General features: G+C 38.6%; 1 protein-coding gene across 3 annotated transcripts in view; it reads right to left on the bottom strand.

The window, feature by feature from the left end:
• LOC122809198 (alpha-tectorin-like) overlaps positions 1–20,402 on the bottom strand; it is a 919,437-nt gene that overhangs the window by 313,679 nt on the left and 585,356 nt on the right. For all 3 annotated transcript variants that reach the window (XM_044080503.1, XM_044080505.1, XM_044080506.1), the window contains one exon: positions 15,778–16,064. In XM_044080503.1, coding sequence (XP_043936438.1) covers positions 15,778–16,064 — 287 coding nt within the window. The remainder of the gene's footprint in view (positions 1–15,777; positions 16,065–20,402) is intronic.

Below are 20,402 nucleotides of genomic sequence, written 5' to 3'. Positions count from 1 at the left end.
TGTCTAATTTGTATCAATGTCATTCAATTCATATAAGCCTTGTGTATTTTGAGTCTGTGCCCTTTAGCAAGTATGTTATGTCAGTTTCAGGTGTTTTGATAATGACCGAGGTCATACACATAAGAAGTATACTAAGGCATGGCTTCCACATGCCAGTGACAGCAAATATTGTTGTGATGCACTGCTTAGTCCCATGCATGTTACTTAGTGATGACTTTATATTTTACTTATCAGTGTAGTGCTGTGTTATGTTAACTTGTTATATACAGCTCTCTCTCTCTCTCATTATATATATATATATATATATATATATATATATATATATATATATATGTGTGTGTGTATATAGATTATGGTGGTTCTCAATTAGTATACTTCCTTCTAACCTACTTTCAACTTGTATTCATTAACTTTATTACCATCTCTCCATTCTTATACTTTCCTCATATTCTCTTGCTCTGACTCACTGAGGTCCTTCATCTAGTTTTATAAGTATTAACTGTGTTGCCTCAATATAATATGACAGTTTAGTAGAGTTCTTTCCTTTCAGAGCCTGTGGTCACTACATCCTACACTGATACTGTAGAAGCTGTGACACAAGGGCCATCTCCTAAACATTTCCATAGAGAATTTTGTTTTGCTATAATGTAAGTAAATTTAACTTGAAGAACCTTGCTGTGTATTAACATCATCTAGTCAAATATGTGCCTGCCTGTGCTGGAAATTAGCTTTTAACATCCACTCAAGCAGAGTTGTCTTTGCACTCTAAGGACCACTTACTTAGTTAGCCACTGTCCTTTCTCTTGACCAATAGATCAATCACACTGTATTTGCCAGTTACTTAGTCTTGTTGGTTGACAAGTCTCTGCATTCATAAAATGAAAGAAAACCTGTTCTGTATTGAACCTTTCTGCTAACTGCTTTGTATTGGCTATAAAATTACTACTCTCTGTTATAATTTGATCTGAGGATGAACTTCACCAACACCCTCCTGTCCAATACTCTCAGGACAAATACCCTCATCTATGTCCCCCACTCCACATCTTCCAAGAACAAGTTCTAAAGGCACTACCTAAAGCCAAATCACTATATCTATGGAGCTGGATAACGTAACAGGCTGCATACTGTTTAGCCTGAAACATAATCTGTTGGACCCCATACATAGCCTATTTAATATTAGTCTCAAATACGCTTTGTGCTATAGGAATGGAGGACAGAAACAGTCATTCCCTTACACAAAAGTAAGATTTCAAAGGATCTGTGTAATTATAGACCCATAAGCCTAATCAGTCATATCTTTAAGGCTATGAAAAAGAATCTTTATAGAACTAATAAATAAGGATATAGGTAACCTATACACTGGAAAATATTAAGGTACAACCCAACACTCTAATAATGGGTGATTTCGACTACCCTACCATTAAATGGGAAAACTACTCATGTACCCAACTCTTTTGCTCAATGTTTTCTGGAAATCATCAATTCCAGTGCCTTGGATCAACGTATCCACAGCCCCACCAGGGGCAGCAATATCCTAGACCTGGTCATCACCAACATGGGTAACCGGTGTTCCACACCAGAGGCCAGCTTCTCGTTGGTCAAATCCAACCACAAGCTAATCACCTTAGACATCCACATCCTGCTCCCACCCCCCACCCCCCCCATTAGGCAAATGACCATAACAAATTTCTCCAAAGCCAACTTCACGCTTCTTAAGACAGAAGTGGCAAACTTCACGACACCCATGCAGATAGACAATAGAGGTACGACTGCTGAATCCTACACAAATGCACTTTATAAGCACTTACACGAGTGCATGGATCGTGCTATCCCTAACAGAACCAAGATGCTATCCTCCAAAAAAAGGAAGCCAATCTGGTGGTCTTCTGCTATAAACAAACTCTACAACAGAAGAAAGAAATGTTGCAAAAAAAGAGTAAAATCCCACAATTGGAGGAACTCCCTGGTCAGCCTCAGTAAGAAGCTGAGATCCCTCATAAAATCCTTCAAAGCTAGTTATGAAAACAAAATTGCCACTGATTCTAAAGACGACCACAAAGCATTCTATAGCTATGTCAAGAATCTCAATGGTAACACTCAGATCTGCTCTGAGTTACAGCACAATGACACTAAATATACAGAACCAACTGATATTGCCAACATCCTGGCAGATAGGTTCAGTGCTAACTTTACCCCCCACTCACCCCCTAAAGGGCCCATATTTATACTAGATGAATGCAAAATTCCTGTAATCATGGCTGCACAGGTAAAAACCTCACTCTCCAAAGCCAAGAACACAGTATCCATGGGACCTGACAACATCCCAGGCTGCCTTCTACATGAACTACAGAATGAACTGGCACCCCACCTAAGTACAATGTTGAATCATAGCCTCACCTCAGGCTTTATGCCCATTGAATGGCTCACCATGATGGTTATCCCACTCCACAAAGGGGGGGGGGCCACAATAGACCCCGGGAACTACCACCACATTAGCCTGACGAGCCTGGTCTGCAAGGCCATGGAACATATCATCATGGAACTCATAAACAAAGACATTGGAGATCTCCAAACTCTGGACCCCACGCATTTCGGGTATGAAAAAGGCAGAGCATGTCTCCTAAACCTGATAAACTTCTTTGAAGTAGTCACAAAAGCCATAGATGAGGGTAAGGTGGTTCACACAGCCTATCTAAATCTCGCCACAGTGTTCAACACCATCCCCCACTCTGGAATAATAGATAAACTCACTAAACTAGGTATAAATCCCTATGTCACAAGATGGGTTTCCAATTGGCTTACTGACAGAATCCACACTGTGAAAGTAGCAGACTCCAAATCAGACTTCAGACCAGTGACAAGTGGAGTACCACAGGGTTCAGTCCTGGGTCCTGTCCTGTTTGGTATCTACTTCTCTGAAGTACAGGCTAACACAGAAGGTCTTTGGCTAACTAAATTCGCAGATGACTGCAAACTAGGAGCCATAATTGAAACTCCTAATGATGTGGACATCCTACAAAAGATCCTCACTGAGACAGATGCCTGGTGTCAATGCCATAGTCTCAAGCTCAATGCCAAAAAGTGCATTGTCATCCCCTTTGGTAAACACTCTGTACCCGTGGACTACCACATAGTCAGTTGTCTACTTAACACTGAAAATGTGATAAGAGACCTTGGGACACAGGTGGATAGTAGTCTCTCCTTTGATAATCACATCGTCACAGTGGTCAGGAAATCCTTCTATGTGGCACACCTCATCACAAAAGGTTTCTCATCCAGAAAAAAAGAGGTCATTGTTCCCCTCTACTCATCACTCATTAGACCCATTATAGAGTACAACACCAATTTTGGTATATACCTCACAAGACATCTACAACAACTGAAAAGGCCGCAAAAATACCTCACAAAGAGGATTTCTGGCCTCAAACAGATGCCTTATGCAGACTGACTCAAAAAACTCCAGCTTTACTCAGTTGCATATCGCTTACTCAGAGGCGATCTCTGCCTAACATACAAAGCTATGTCAAACCCAGAGCTGTTGGACATGCTCTACTTAAAGAAATCCCAATCCCTCCAAGCTACACGCTCTAGGGACCTAAACCTTGTCACCACAATAAACAGAACATGTTGGAGGGATATATTCCTGTCTCAGAGACTTCCCATACTCTGGAACAGACTACCTATCTATGTCAAACAGAGCTCCTCATTAGCACTCTTCAAGAAAACTCTTGATGATTGGATGGGTAATAGGAAATTCACCCTGGGGATCACTTTTGTGGTTCGGCTTGACAGGGGCACAGGAAAATAATTTTCTTGGGTGGCAAAAGCCAGGGTACCTTTTTGGCTAGGCTTATATAGGCCCTAGGGCCAATAGCCTAGTACCTACCTATGAACCTATGAACCTACAGACTCTCAAACCAGTCCAGTTCATATTGATGATGGACAGGTCCAAACTACTTAATCAGGCTGACTTCTTCATAAAACTCACTGAGGAACTGGAATGTGGAAAATGAGTGTACATTGCACATCTGGACCTTGAAAAGCCATTGAATATCATTCCACACTCAAGCATCACACATAAACTCTTCCAGTTAAATGCTAACCCCTATATAAACTGTTAGATAGAAAACTGGCACACTAATACAACCAAGGGAGTAAGGGTGGGCAGCTCTACCACCGCTGGAATACATGCCAGTAGCAGCGTGCCCCGAGGATGAGTCCTTATGCTACTCTTCTTTGGCATTTACTTCTCAGAAGCCAAAACTAATGTTAATGGTTTAAAGCTAACCATGTATGCAGATGACTACAAACTTGGTGCCATCATAAATTCCCCAAAGGATACCAGGATCTTACAAGACGGCCTGTCCTGTCCCAATCAAAATAATTGGTATTGAAAAACACCGACTAAAACTAAATGCAAAAAAATGTATCCTTCAGCAAGCATCGCTTCACTTGTAACTATCAAACTGATAATACTACTCCTTAAAATGCATCCTGTAGTTATATATCTGGGAACCTATGCCGACAATAAACTGCCTTTGATTACCATGTATCCATTACTGTAAGGAAATTAATTTCTATCATACAGCTTAAATCTAAGGGTATGGCATCCTGATCGAGGAACATAATTGTTCCACTGTATTCGGCACTCATTAGGCTGATATAATCCAGTTTCAGTATGCACTTATTTAAACAATTGTCCCAACTGGAACAACAACAATGCTTTCTCAATAAAAATACGCGGACCATTTCAAATCCTTGTTGTTCTTCTCAGTATCATACAGCTTATTTAGAGGCAACATCTGCCTTGCTCATAGAGCCTCAACAGACCTATCAGAACTATTACACATCTACATATCCAGTGGTATCATAAACACCCACTCAAGAGACCTCAATGTCTTCTGCAAAATTAAAAGAACATGCTGGAGGGATAGTCATGTATCACAAAGAATGTTACTTCTATGAAACCGCCTTTTATTTTACATGAATGTATGTACTCGTATCTGTATGAACTCATATCTGTTTCTGTGTATATTGTTGCAATCTTATGACATGTAGGTTCATAGGTTCATAGGTTTATACTAGGCTATCTGCCCTAAGGCATTTATAAGCCTAGCCCAAAGTTTTGTGGCTTACGCCACCCCTTATATGAAAAAATACTGTGCCCATTAGTTTGTTGTGCCTCTGTCCAGCAGTGACACAGAGATGATTCCCGGGGTAAACCTATGATCTCCCATCCACAGGTCAAGATTTCTCTTGAACAGAGCCAACGAGGTGCTCTGCCTCACATGGACCGGGACTCTATTCCACAGCATAGGGAGTCTCTGAGTGATAAATCTATCCCTCCAGCATGTCCTATTTATATCCGTGATAAGGTTTAAGTCGCTTGCTCTAGTGGTTTTGGTGGATTTGGATTTTTTGAGGTGGAGCATGTCCATTAATTCCGGGTTGGACATGGCCTTGTATGTCAGGCACATGTCACCTCTGAGCAGACGGTATGCGACTGAATAGAGCTGGAGTTTCTTCAATCTGGCAGCATATGACAGATTTTGGAGTCCTTTTATAAATGTGTGTTAATGCACTACAATCTTTGTTGTGTGTGGAGCTTTTCTTCCTGGGGCTCTACTGAAAATGGGTATCCGCCCAGTCAGACTTTCCCAGTAAACAAATGTCAAATAAAATAAGTAAATAAATAAATGAAGCAGAGTACTTCTCTTATTTTACTCAAATGTAATTTGGATAATTAGATGGGAATCCACAGATTCACCCCTATTTACGCACCACTGGCCCTCATGGATAGGGGAAACATATATCTTCCCTAATGTATACTTGTTCAGATTACCTCTGGATATTTTTATTACAAAGTATAAGGGCCAATAATTATCCTGGGAATGTAAGAATTTGCTTCTTAAAATGTTTACAGATCAACAGCCTAGTAAGTACCTATGAATCTATGAAACTGATTGAATCCAGTCCATGCAAGAATGTAACATTTCTTTAGGTATAATATTAGCAGTCTGTGCTTTTTTAAATCAAATGGACCCTTGTGAACCTCTAAACATCCTGCCTGCTCAAGGTGTACAAAAGGTTTGTTCAAAAACTACACCTTCAGTTCAACTATCTGAAAATGCCAGCCAGTGTACTGGGAGTTAGAGAGGATTAGGGAACATAATAACCAGCTAGAACAGTTAACAAGGGAGAGCAGCTTCAGGCAAATATGAGGGTTTGGGAGACCTTTTAGAAAGACAAGCTATACCCCAGGTTTAGGATCCATCTTAGCACAGAATGAGTAGCCCTTTTCAGAACTGGTCTGGAGATGCACAGCTGAATGACTGTAGATTAGAAATAAGATTGAATGAGAGCACTGGGTGTCACAGGAGCAGAAACAGGTGAAATTATATAGACAGTAGACAGAAAAAGTAAATCAAACACAGGATATTACACAGGAACAAACCAGTAACAGAGACCATTGCTTAGTAGAATCATTATTCCTTAGTAGTTTTGCCATGCAATCTAAGAAGTCCTGGAGATAAATTTGGGAGTTGCAAATGATTATGTTGGATATGAGGATGAGCAGGAACATGTGCTGGTGTAACAGAATGGGTCATGTTGGACATGAGGATGAAAAGGAACATGTACCGGTGTAACAGAAAGGGTTGTGTTGGACATGAGGATGAACAGGAACATGTGCCATTGTAACAGAATGGGTCCTGTTGGTCCTGAGGATGAACAAGAACATGCGCTGGTGTAACAGAATGGGGCATGTTGGACATAAGGATGAACAGGAACATGTTTTGGTGTAATGGAGTGGGTCATGTCAGGCATGGGGATGAACAATAATATGAGTTGGTGTAATGGAATGTGTTATGTTAATACCTGGGTATTCTTTGTGTACACATTACAGAGCTGGGGACAGTGGATGTCAAATAGCAGTCTATATAGCACAGAGCATGCGATTGTGATCAGAGAGGAGGAAGAACCTCACCACATGAAGGTACAAGGGAGTATTTAAGGTCAGAATCTAGGCTGTGGTGGTTAAGCTAGAAAAATGAGTTCTACTGAATCTGCCCATTGTATTAGCCAGCAGATACTTGAAATGTGATGCTGGGGGGGGGGGGATAAATTGGGAGTTAAAGAAAGTGGATTATACTCACTGGGGATGTGAATCTGTCAGAAGAAGACTAGAAACCTCCTAGCCTCAAGATGGAGACAGAGGGAGTGAAGGAAAGAGATAGAGACAGTTAAAGCTAATTAAAGGTTGAAATATTAGGGGTGCATCCAAGACAGAGATATTGTGAGTTGAATGTGGCCTCTGCCCATTGTGAAATTCAGCCAACTACTGCAGGACAGTGATAGAAAAACAGATTTATAGTTGTGGTCTTAATCAACATAGAATGAGCCATCAATATTCACTTGAAAGTTCCTTTTTGCAACAGTGGTAATGTTGCCATGTGGTTCAAAGCTGGGAGGAAAGGTATGTATAGATGTATTTTAGAGGAGTAGATTTTCTCTGCTATTGGGACATTATCATAGATAAATTGGGTGGTAAACTTAAAATAAGAGAGTAAACAGGGTATGGAATTGGGCCAGTAATGGCATTCTTAGGGTTCTGAGCTCTGTTCTGAGGAAGATATAAAAATAGATTGTTAATGTAGTTACACAGAGATTTGAGGAAAATAAGGGAGATGAGATGTGGAATGGAAGGGAGCAGTGAATAGGAAAGGCTGCAGAGAACAAGGGAGTACACAAAAGGGCAACAACATTGGTGAGGGTAACAGCAAAATAGGAGTCAATGGTTACAAAGTTGTTAGGTAAAAGGGACATGGAAGAAGATGTAAAAAGAAGAGGAGAAACAATGTTAGTGGTATCTAGTAGGTAGGAGGAAAGGAAAAACAGAAAGGTCTGACTAAACAAAATAGGAGAGATGTTGTGGGACACTAGGAAAACAAGCAAAAAAATACAAGCAAACAAACAAAAAAGTAAACAGTGATGCAAACACTTTGCTTTAGCCTTCACAAAGGAAATCAAGAAAGGAAATTATATCCTTTAATGTGCATTTTGTTTTGGTGATTTAAATATCACAAATCTTTCAGCATCATCATTCAGAAGTGAAGCAACTTAGTTTATAGTGTGGCTCAGAGGACAAAACTTAATTTGTTACAAGAAAGCTGACAGCAAAACATCTAAAAGATGAAAGAGAAATATAGGCACAATGGTCTACAAGAATGAATTTGGCCAGCAGAAATTGTAAATTTATGTTACATTATCTTGTTGTGGTAAAAGTGATTGTGTATTTCAGTGAAGTCATGGGCTAAACAGTATAGGGCCAACCAAAATGGTCAGGTCACAGCAGTGAGATCACACTAAAGGCTACCCAGAGGAGAAGGTAATCGCAATCCTATCCGGTTTGTTTTATTATTTATTTATTTATTTATTTTACATTTGTTAACCGGGAAATTCCGACTGGACTAGGTCCATTTTCAGTGGAGGCCCGGGAAGAAAAACTCTGGCATCAAGTTATACAAAAACAAATACAGTACATCCAGCATAATACACAAAACAGGTTACATCATGTATGCTGAGCATAGTAATATAACAAGAAATTAATAAAATACTCCAGGTAAAAGAAGATATAGAACATAGGTAAACGACAATGTATTGTTTTCTCATGAAAAGACATTAGATAACTGTAACCAGGTTGCATTTCACATCCTTGTGTTCCAATTACTTGTGGCTCAGACATTTGCAGCAGCATTTCAGTATGAGACTCAAAAACACAAATTTGATTTGTGAATATTCACTAGAACACCACGGATACTGTGTTCATAATCTATACAGAATCTTTCATTCCTCCTAGTGATGCGACATAATAATGTCTTCAAGGGGGGACAATAGCCACCTTTTATTAGTGCCACCATATTTAAACACTTCATTTGTCAATTAATTTAATTTAATAACACAAATTACACATCATCTCTAAATCAAAATCAACTTAAATTATACTAAGTTAAATTATATTAAACATAAATTATACTATCACACATGATCAATACACTTTATTATTCAAGCCTACCAGATTAAGTGGATTAAACTTCAAAATGAACTTAGTTTCTAGTTTATTTAGCTGGAAACATTTATTACCACCTTTTAATGATCTAATAGTTTGTTGTTCTACTAAATACCTTACTGAATATATAATGCACCTCCCCCACCCACAATGTACCTCTTTAATATGCTCAGCGACACTACTATTAAGATAATACTTTTTTCACATCTATATTGTGTCCCTGCTTTCTAAGATCACCCTTACTTTTAATTTGCCCTATGAACCATTTTGAATCTAGACAGGTGCATTTAACAACATAAAAACATCGTTGAATTTTAACAATTAAAATGCTGCCTTATTTTAAATCATCTTCCATTAATTTTTACCTCTTTGGTGCTAATAACTAATTTGTATATATTACATTTTCCACAATGGTACACTCCATAAAAATCAAAGAAACACTTACTTGGTTCTACTTAATAAGACAATTACTCCTATATATTAAGGCATTATTTATAGAAAAAAGAAAGAATCTTAGGTAGCACACCAGCTAAATAAGGATCAGTAAGCAAAAGTTTCCAAGTCATCATTATAACCCTTTTAAATACATCTGTAAATGTTATATATTTAAAAATACAACATAACTTACCATGATCATCTCTTACAGTGACTGAACCCCCTCTCATTTTCTATGTCTAACGTTACTTAGTACCCTTTCTATCCACTGCTTGCAAAGTTTTAACTTTCACCCTGTTGATAACATTCTTATTGCAACCCCTATCAAGCAATCATCATTCCAAATTAAAAAAACATTCACTAAATCACACAACCTAGTAGTATTCATATATAGCCTAATAAATTCACTTGCAAAGCAGGAATGAAGTGGTTAGGGAGTGCTCTTTCTCCATGTAGAAAACTATAAGCTGAAGTGGTTTTTTTTTAATAATTTAGCATAAGCCTGCTTTCCTTCTTCCCCTTTTATGAGTACATCTAAAAAAATCAACTTTACTATTAAATAAATCATAAGTACATTTCAAACCTGGTTCATTATAATAGAATCTATGCACAAACTCAAGAGCTAATACATGATCACCTTTATATAAGAAAAGTAAATCATCAATAAAACAGATACAATGCAACATTATTACTAAACAAATTATCATTTTATTTTAAATATACCTATTATGAGATGGTGTGACTTCAGAGGCAGTATATATAGAAATCAGGGTTGTTGGGGAAAAACTCCCACATAATCGGATATGCGGGAGTTGCCATTCTGCAAAAATAAAAATAAAAAATAAAACTCAGTTTTGAGTGGCTGGCAATGAGATAAGGAATGGTGAATAGTGCTTAAGCTAATAAAGTACATGCAGGATTACCAGAGATGTGCCAAAGTGACAAGAGAGGATGAGACCTTCAAGTCTGAACATGTCCAGCATACTACTGGGGAAGAAAGAAGGACAAATACAAACAGTACTAGAGATTATGCTGAGGATACAATGAGCGTCAGGTCATCAGTTGAGTCACTCTGCAAAGTGCAATGCTATAAAGAATTACTCACCACTGGATGTTTGAATATAATAAATGTAAATCAGGGCAAACTTGGTATGGTTAGAGATGAGATGCCAATAATAACTACTGATAATTTGGGAATCTGTGAAATAAATGGGACAAGAATGTAACAATCATCAAATCTTTTAATCCAGACAAAATTTTGCAGAAAGAATGAAGTAGCCCTTCCATTTAATAATGTCTGTGCATGTCAATGGTAGTTATAAGTCAATGACAGAATGATTTCAATCAGATTCCAAGAGAAGTCTTTCAATAATACAGTTCATGATTCAACTACAAGCACTGAGGAGTAGAAAGCTGAAAAGTGCTATGAGGATCTGCAGCACCGGTGAGTAACCAGGGCACTCTGCATACATGGGAATTAGTTTTTGTGCAGTATGCTATTGTATGGATGTTGTAGAAGGCTAAAGCAGCCCAGAAGCATAGACTGCCTGCAGCTAAAACCATGTGACTAGCAGGTTTACATTTGCATTGGATAAACCTATGTAGCAACTGAAACGGTATAGAACCTACAAGCATTTTTACTGTGTTTGACATCCATGCCTTTATTTTGAATGTTTTTAATAATACGTAACTAATTTTCTCTTGTCAACAGTGGCACTCGTATTTTTGGCTATAGACATTTAGGTTTAATTTTGGTTTATTTCAAGTTGTTTCAATGCAGAAAAGACAATTTGAGAAATACTCTACAAGCGGGAAGCAGAACAACAAATTATATGGCAAACCAGCCTGCTTCTTGTCTGCCCAGTCCAAAGTCACCAAACACTAATGACTTTGTTGATGTTTAGATGCTCAAGCTATTAGATGTCTTGAGATTCTCACAAAAGGATAAAGCTATGTTTCCTTTGCAGACTTTGTACGTGTGGTATAATCTTGCTAACTGCAGCAGAATGTAATATAAATGCTTGGTGTTTCCTTCCTGGTTCTTTGGAGAATTTAGTGGTCTACTGGGAGGAGATAATTATTGAGAATAATCTAAAGACTTTATCTGTTGAAGTTATTTTTCAAAGATCGATGTAAAGTGATTAACTGATGAATACTGCTGAATGCCATAATTAAACTGTGATAAAAATAATCATGCCAAAGTAGTTCTGTCTAGCTTATGGAGCTGGGACTTTGAAGGCTTTCATTTTTACTTGCATTTGTAGTTGCACCTGATGACCACTGCTCAGACCATATTTTTCAGAATAAATTTATTGTCAACATCGGTTAAGCAATGCAGTTCATGTACTTGAATTTATTATTGGTGACAACTGTCCTATAAGGTGCAACACTCTGGAGTATTAATGAATTTAGAATAGAAGACTTTGACAGGGCAGTTGCATTACGTTACAACTAAGAATTGGATTTAACTACAGTTACTTGTTTATAATAATAATTCTGGCATTACTGGGGACTCGCATATAATGCAAACACATAAACTGTCCATGTAAAAATAAGCAAAGAGCATCAGAAAAAGAAACATGAGCCCAGGTTTCCCTTTGTTTTCATATCATCTAGTGTGAGGATAAAAAGATTTTGCACACACATGCTCTGGCAGGGAAAAAAAGGAAGATGATAAGATAAAGTATGTGTCCTGAACAATTTATGAGTGTGGTATTTGTGAAAGGATTATAAAAAATGTAAAGTCATTAAATGAAATGTGGTACATCTGTTTGATACATTGGAAGTTTGTATATCAAACAGGAATGTAATACATTACGGAAGTTTACTGAATATATTTAGAAAAGAAAATTAGGAAAATGTTATAAAATGAACACAGGCTGACCTAGTTACAACTGAATATATCAAGAAGCAGGAATCTCAGATATTATTTAGCAAGATAGCTACATCAAACCCTAAGGATGAGAAAATTCATGTAAATGAAAGTGATAAATATTGCATACCAAAACTGAAAAACAGAGAAGATAAAAATCCATTTTAAGGGATGTAGAAAATAATAAAAGGTAGATAGAGAAAAGATGCAATAGTATTAAGCGGTGACTAAGCGTGCTATGTTGGACTTGTGTGACAGTGATATTTTTAGGCCTTAAGTGTCACTTTTAGCACACAGAATGGAACAGATCTGGTACACAATAAAGATGCTAGACTAATATTAGATTTAGATTAGATAAAAGACTGGCATAGTGAGAATATTGAGATCATGCATTAAATAGCTGCTATTCAATTTGAGCTAGACTATTAAAATTAATTTGGTAAAACTTCATGTTGGAAAGAAAATTAGAAACATGAAATAGATAAAAGCAGTTAAAGATAAAGAAGATGCATTAGAATGCATGTTAATATTTATGAATGATAAAGAAATGGGGCAGCCAATGTCCTTTCATAAAAATAATGTTGGAAAGAAACAGACTAGTGGAATAAAGAGGGATATACATTACAATGAACTGTGATAAAATAGAAGCAGGTCTGAAGAAGCTAGAAGGTGACAAGGTAGTCTGTACAGAAGATACCAGAATGAAAACAAAAGATCCCACACTAAAATGGCTCAAGGTGCACAATTTCAGAGACACAGAAAAAAAAAGAGAAAAATTGTAACAGCCAGTGAGTATATAACTTACTAATAGGAACTTCTGAATACAGGAATTTCAAATGGACAGATCTACTCAAACTATATGATGAGCTATCCGTTTTCCAGGGTAGGCCTTAGGTCAAGTGGTGCCCTAGGCAAAATGGCTCCATAGCACCACCATCCCCCCACACAACCTGGTGCCCCCATTCTGGTCTGTTTACACCATCCAGTTTACTGGAAAAGTCCCCCTGATAGATCGGCTCCCTCGGCGACTGCCTAGTTGGCCTATGCCTAAGGCCAGCTATGCTGTTTTCACTTGCAACATCATCAGACCCAACACTGATGCAGATTCTGTTTATGCAGTGGAGGTCAACTACCACATAGATAAGTGCCTAGCCTCAGCCATTCTTCCTAGAGCCAAATATATTGAGAAGTTTAAAAACCAATCACCCTGGTGCTCCACTTGGTTAAATAGATTCTTTAATAAGAGAAAAAACTTCTTAAGTCATTCAATAGATTTAAACTTCCTCATACTGAAACTGTATCAGGGATATTTGAAGCTACTATCAAGGCTAGTTAAGGCAACTCTTGAACTTAAATTAGCTTCTGAAGCCAATGATAATTTCACGTCCATCTTCAGTTACATTAGAAAACGAATATATAACACCCAGCAGTCTTTTTGCACTTATTGAAAATGGCACCACCCACTCAGACCCAGTAGATACAGCAAATGTCCTAGTAATCATATGTACTACAAAACTTTATTTAAGAAAGAGATATCTTAAAAATGCAAGTTCACAATTGCCTTACAACACCTAATATCAAAAGGGAATGTGTATTGAAGTTGTCCTCAAAAAACAAGAAATACTATTTCCGAAAGGCGTAATGACATACTTGGATACATAATAAATAGTTAGGGTTAAAAAAGTAATCTTTGGATTTGGCATTAATCATAAGAAATATCAAAATGTTCTTATAGAATAACGTATGAGAGAAAATAATTTGAAACAAGTATGAATATCTAAACAGCTGGAAAAAGTGATTATGAAAGTGTAAAATTTCACATACTGGATGTGTTATGATTTTGCATGTATGTTGTTGTATCTTTCGGCTTTTCCCGGTTAGGGGTCACCACAGCGGAACTCCGGTCCGCTAATGATTGGCAGTAGATTTTTACGTACCGAGTTGCCAGCCCTGACATACAACCTTCAACGAAGGTATGCCCATTCACGCATGTCTCCACACAGAAGACGATTTAGCTGAGATTTATATATATATATATATATATATATAGCTTTCATAATATGTTAGTTTGCACCCCAGCTGAAGTATGTCTCTTAAAACTGCCAAAGCATTTCCAAACACAAATAAACTGAGGGGCATATTTCAGTGAGCCCTATATTGCATACCATACCTTGTCCATTATCACTACTAAAGTTAAAACTCACAGTTCTGATTAACAATGAGCGGCTATGTAGGAAACTAGACAAAGTATTCACATCAGTTAGTATGTAGAATAAAGATGCAAAAAAGATTAAAACTTAGCAAACTGTTTGACATTTGCAGAACTCAAGGAATTTTGTCAACTTTTAGTGATACATTTTCTTGTTGCAGCTCAAGGATTCACAATACATCCTGGCAACTAAATGTACTGTCTGGGGAAATAAACAGCTAAAAAAAAAATAGGCCTATTTTCATGACAGAGCACTGTGAACTTTGTGAATTATGGTTAGTGACATTATTCCCTTACTTTTCGGTGCGAATATTCAGAGCATTAGTATAGCAACTATGCAAATGAACTTGTTTTCACCTAACAATATGGCTGGTAGGTAAGGGTAGTGCCTTTGTTTTCCAGGTTAACCTTCATAACATTAGTTTAAAAAAAAATATGCAAGCTAACATTTTTACCTGTGTATATACCGTATCTAGAAAAATAGTACAGCGGTAGCATTGTTACCTCACAGCAAGATGTTCTCCCGTTCGATTCTCAGCTTTGCTTGGGAGTGCCTTCTGTGTGGAGTCTGCATGTCCTCCTTGTGGTTGGGTAGCGCTCGAAAGACATGCGTTTGTAAATGGGCATGCCTTTGTTGAAGGTTGGGCGTCAAGCTGGCACCTTGGCATTTCAAAAAAAATCTACTGCCAATCATTAGTGGACTGGAGTTCCGCTGTGGCGACCCCTTACCGGGAGAAAGCCGAAAGAGCAACAACAAGTCTTATCTTCTTAAAAGACACAAATTGTAGTTTAGTATAAACAACTCAATTTATTATAAGGAATCTAAATATTTATAAGTTGTACTGTATTTAATATCCATGTAAATTATGTTTTCTTCTAATATAATTGTGTATGAAACTGTGCTCATTTCCTTAAAGAATAGGTAAAGTAAAAATGCAAATTTGTGGCAGTAGTTTAAAATTTAAATATATACTTTTCTATATTACTTACTGAGACTATTATGCAGATAAATAGGAGTTAAAAATTAGCATACTTAACACACACACACACACACACACACACACACACACACACACACACACACACACACACACACACACACACACACACACACACACACACACACACACAGCCCACATGCACACAAATTTGTAAACAAACAAAAACATAAGCAATAAGAAATGTATTGTTTACCCTTTCCTGCTGTTTGGTGATTTCCAAGCATTACCAAACTGCTGGTCTTTTCTTGCTGCTTCTCCATTAGGCATAGTCTTATCATCTTTAGGGTCATCATTAAAATTTCCACACATTCCACATAAAGCATTTTTATACTGCTTCCCCACTCTGACAATCAAGGTGCTAAGGCCGTCGTAGTGCACTTCAACCTCTCTCGATGTTTTAAGAACCACCATATTACCAAACTGTGAGATGGAAGCCAAGGATTCAATACTAGCAGGCAATGCCATATTTTCTCCATTAACCTGGAATATAAAACAAGCCCAGTAAATATAATGAAGCAGGCTCTAAGTGTAATTAATTTCGCAAACAGTTTGTGCAATGTGTGACCTTCTGTAGCTCTATGTGACTATTAAATAATGAATGAAAAGACATGACAGTATGATTGCATTCTTTGTCTCTTCTTACAATAATCTGCTAAAACATAATAAACATCCCTGCATGCATCACTAAAATAGTTTTGATTTTTTTTTTTTAGTTTAGCTTGCACCTAATAATTTTGCTTCTGATATGGAGTGGGTAATACAAGCAGATTGCAAGTTTGCTTCTGTAAAATTTGCATACAATTGTATTACTTCATCTGTGAAGTAGTTCATGCAATCCATACAACACAAATGAAGTTTGGTAACAGATCAATTGGTACAAGGACATCTTCAGAATGGGGTTAGATAATGTATTAGTGGAAGTTAAGAGGGGTGGGGAGGGTTAAATGGAAAGGAGGAATGATTGGGAGGAAATGAGGTAAAGTAGGGAGGGGTTTAAGAGGTTTAGGCAAGTGTAGCTGGATAAAGGGATAACATTTTGGCGTGAACTTGCTACTGCTAGTAACATGTCCTGGCAACCTGGAATTACTTTGGTACAGGTAGACATTTCTGGACTGCTTTTTGTGGTAGGTGTGGGCAATGATGGGTTTGTTGGCCTGTGGTGGTCCAGCTGCCTGTGGCCGCAGGGTTAGGCTGGGTGTTATGAGTTTAAAGGTTGTGCCCCACCCTGGACCTAGCCTTTTGGTATTATTGAGGTGTGGTCCCACAGATGGCAATTTTGTGAGGCAGCACAACCTAGTCGCCTTATCGCCCATGCGATTAGAGATTTGTCCCTCCAATTCTAACAAGGACCATACTACCCATGTTTACATCTAAGCTGCAACAAACTATTTTCCGGGTTCTGGTTTCATTGGTGATGGTAGGGTGCAATGGCCAAGTTTGTTTTCTGCTGCATTTTTTTTTTCTTTTTTCTTTTTCTCTCAGTGGAAGCTCAGATGTTTTTTTGCGGCCTTTGAGTGAGGTGGAGTAATGGCTGCCATTGCACATGTGAGGTGTGGCATTAACCATCAATGGAGTGTGGTATACTTTTCAACTGTACAGCTGGGTAATTAAGCATAAGCACTTTTCCATTCTGCTGTCACACTTTCACTCACCACCCAATTACTAACCCAGGTAACACTGCTGAGGGCATTTTCTATTATCTGCTACTTCCTCCGGCTGGACCCGTTGTCAGTAGTTGAAGGAGGAGAACAGTTACGTAGATATGTGTGGTTGTGGCATTAGCTTACTAAGGGCATAAGACCGATATTTACAGGTCTCCCATATTTTGGGCCTTTGTCCCCCCTTTAGTCATGGCTTTGTCCACATTTTTTGGTCTAAGGGGTTGAGAGGTAGGATAGCAGGGTCCAGTTTATTCTATATATTACATAGCAGCACTCCCCTTCAATGCATGGAGGGTAGGTAAACATCAGGGAAAATATATAACTATCAGGCAACAATAATAAATAAATAATCAAACGAAAAGGTGGATACAAGGTACTGAGTGGAGTGCTGCTGGAGTGGCCCAGTTTCATGGGTCCGGATGCAGTTTTAGGTTTTCATTCGGGGTGTTTGTATGATTAAAGGTTTTGCATTACAATCACACTCACTAAATCAGTCAGTGCACATGGTATCAGGAGGAGGTACCTACTCTGACTTTGTCTTTTTTGTCATCCATTGGAAAAAAAAAAAAAAAGATGACTGCCCTGCAGCTCTGGGGAGTAGACAGGGGCCAACAAGTGTGAGCATAGTACACATAACTAGCATCATATCTCTCAACTTTACAGATTTTCATAAAATGTCCAGATATTATCAGGGTTGACCAGTGCCAAATGGTGTATCAAGTTTTGCATGGTTCTACTAGGGACTGATGTGCGGGGTATCGATGGAGCAAGGAGCATATGCATGGGATGGTGTTGCTACATGGTGGTGTCTCGGCATATGAATGTAAGGTCTTTTGAACAACCACTGCTTTGTAATAGGGCTTGACCTCAGCGACTATCCACACACCTTATTTGGGTTGGGTTGAGGAAACTTGGCAGACAAAGGGTTGGACTGGGGGATGTGGTTGTCATCTCACATGGCGGGGGGTTGATTCACAAGAAATGGAGGTTAAAGTTATGTAGTAAAGGATTAACTTTGTGAATATGCTAGCAGCATTACTTGTGGGAAACTATACTTGTTGCCATCTACTATTTAAAAAATAATTTAAATCATATACTGAAATGTATAGTTGAGTTGAATGGGGAAATGATTAAAGGATAATATGTAAGTAATCAGTTATTAATTCTCTGCATCGAAGTTGTCATCTTTGGAATTTGTATGAGCTAGTCAGAGGATGCCATGGATGTCTTGATCTGAGGACAGTGTAACTTGTGGGGGAGTGGAGTTGTTACCAATATGATTTGAGAAGATGTTTGGTTGCCAGAATTTGGCTATCCTCACTGAGACATGTTGCACCTCAGCTGAAATGCATAGGAAAGTACTGGGCAATCATGTAGGTATGCATTACCAATGCAGGTGCTTTATTAATGCCAAGTTTCCTTATTTACCGCTGACTGTCCTGGCTAATTTTAATTCATTGACTTCTGATGATCTGGTTCTATTCTTGACCAGGATGGTGAATGCCTACAAGATCTTTGGTAGGCCAGACCAGGTCATTGGTAGATGCGAAGGTCATAGGTTTAATATAACAGTGTTGTGTTACATATGGTTGCAGTACAAAGCAGCATTGGGGTGAAGCTGCTAAGATTGCACTCTCTTGGGGACGGTGGCTGCGGGCCAGTATAGTGTCTGTACACTGATGAACAGGGTCACCCCGGTGGCTCTTAAAGTTGGCTTTAGGAACTTTTAGATGATTTACAATTTTCTTTTCTTTTGCAGGTGGGGAAGAGCAGAGTGGATATCAGATGGTGATCTGAAGGAAGTAGGTTTGAAAGACGAAAGTGCAGGTACCAGAGGATGTCTCAGTTAATAGAATGGTGCAAAGGAGCCCAAGTAGGGGAGTGCAAAGTGAGCAACAGTCGCTGGCCTGAAGAAAGTGGATGTTAAAGGTAATTGAGTCTGATGGGGTGGATGTTCCTGTTACTAGAGTTGTGCACAATGAGGAGATAATCTTACTTATTCATTGTTCATTAAGGCACGTTGGACTTGGTGTGGTCTAGGGGTAGTGTTTGGGCAAGTGAGGGGGAGTATGTTGGGGCTTGGTAAAGCAGGGTTGGGGATTTTTATGGCAGTATGGGGTTCACACGTGGGGTGGATGCACAACAATCACAGGCATAGGAAGTTACTAGGCTAATTGCTCTAGGGCCCTTACAAGTTAGCTAAGGCAACCTAGCCAAGTACAACTCTTAATTCCACGTGCTGTATCTGTTGCCCTTGTCCAAGAGGGACAGGGGTGGAACCCCTGGAGTGAATTTATATCTACCCATCCAGTCATTTGAATTGTTTGAAGAGGACCAATGAGGTGCTCTGTCTGTGAGCACCACGTGCACATTGAGTGCCATGTGTACCATTTGACTTGGACGTTGGGATTATAGGAGGTGGTTCAGTACAGGGATGACTGCTAAGAGTATATAGGTTTTGATGGAGCATTCTAGGTCGGCGGGTGTTTTGGGGATATGTGAAGAACTGTGTGCCTTGTGGTTACACAGGAGTTAGAAGGCTTAAGCAAGGCACTGTTTGGGGTTTCTTGCTCATGCAGACCATGTTTTAGTTCATTACCAGAGGTAAGGGTAACACATAAGAATTAAGCTGTGAGGAGAAAGCTAAGGACCAGCTACAGATTAAGGATGTTTAGTTCTTGGGTTACTGGAGTTGCATGTCGACCAGTTTACTCAGGTCATTTGGGGAAGGGTTTATAAAGTGGGGTACTGTTTTATCACGGTGGGCCTTTTGGCACATTTCAAGTTAATTTGAGTTACAGCATCCTGAACTGTGTAGGTTAATTTGTTGCATAGATGATATGAGGGGATTTTCTTAAGGATTTTCGGTTGAATCAAGGAGTGTGGGGACAGTAGGTAGGATTATTTGTTTCTTATAAAAGGAAGTAGTGATGGAAGCTGCAGTGGATTAGGAATGGGGAGGGGTAGTTTATATTGTTCTTTATTCCTTTCCTTTGACTGATAGGAGGTTGTATGTTATATGTGCAATTTTTAGAGTAGGAGGGATTGATGGGTATCGCAGGTATTTGAGGGTAGGGGATAGGTAGGCATTACATGTTCCAGTGGCTACGGAAGTTACGGGGATTAAGCAGGGCATGGTTTTGGTCTTTTAGCAGAT

Source organism: Protopterus annectens, chromosome 8.part0, assembly GCF_019279795.1.
Source record: "Protopterus annectens isolate FY-2018-M chromosome 8.part0, PAN1.0, whole genome shotgun sequence".
NCBI classification, from domain to species: Eukaryota; Metazoa; Chordata; order Ceratodontiformes; family Protopteridae; genus Protopterus; species Protopterus annectens.
Note: the sequence above shows the minus strand (reverse complement) of the source record. Positions and strands in the feature narration are given on the sequence as shown.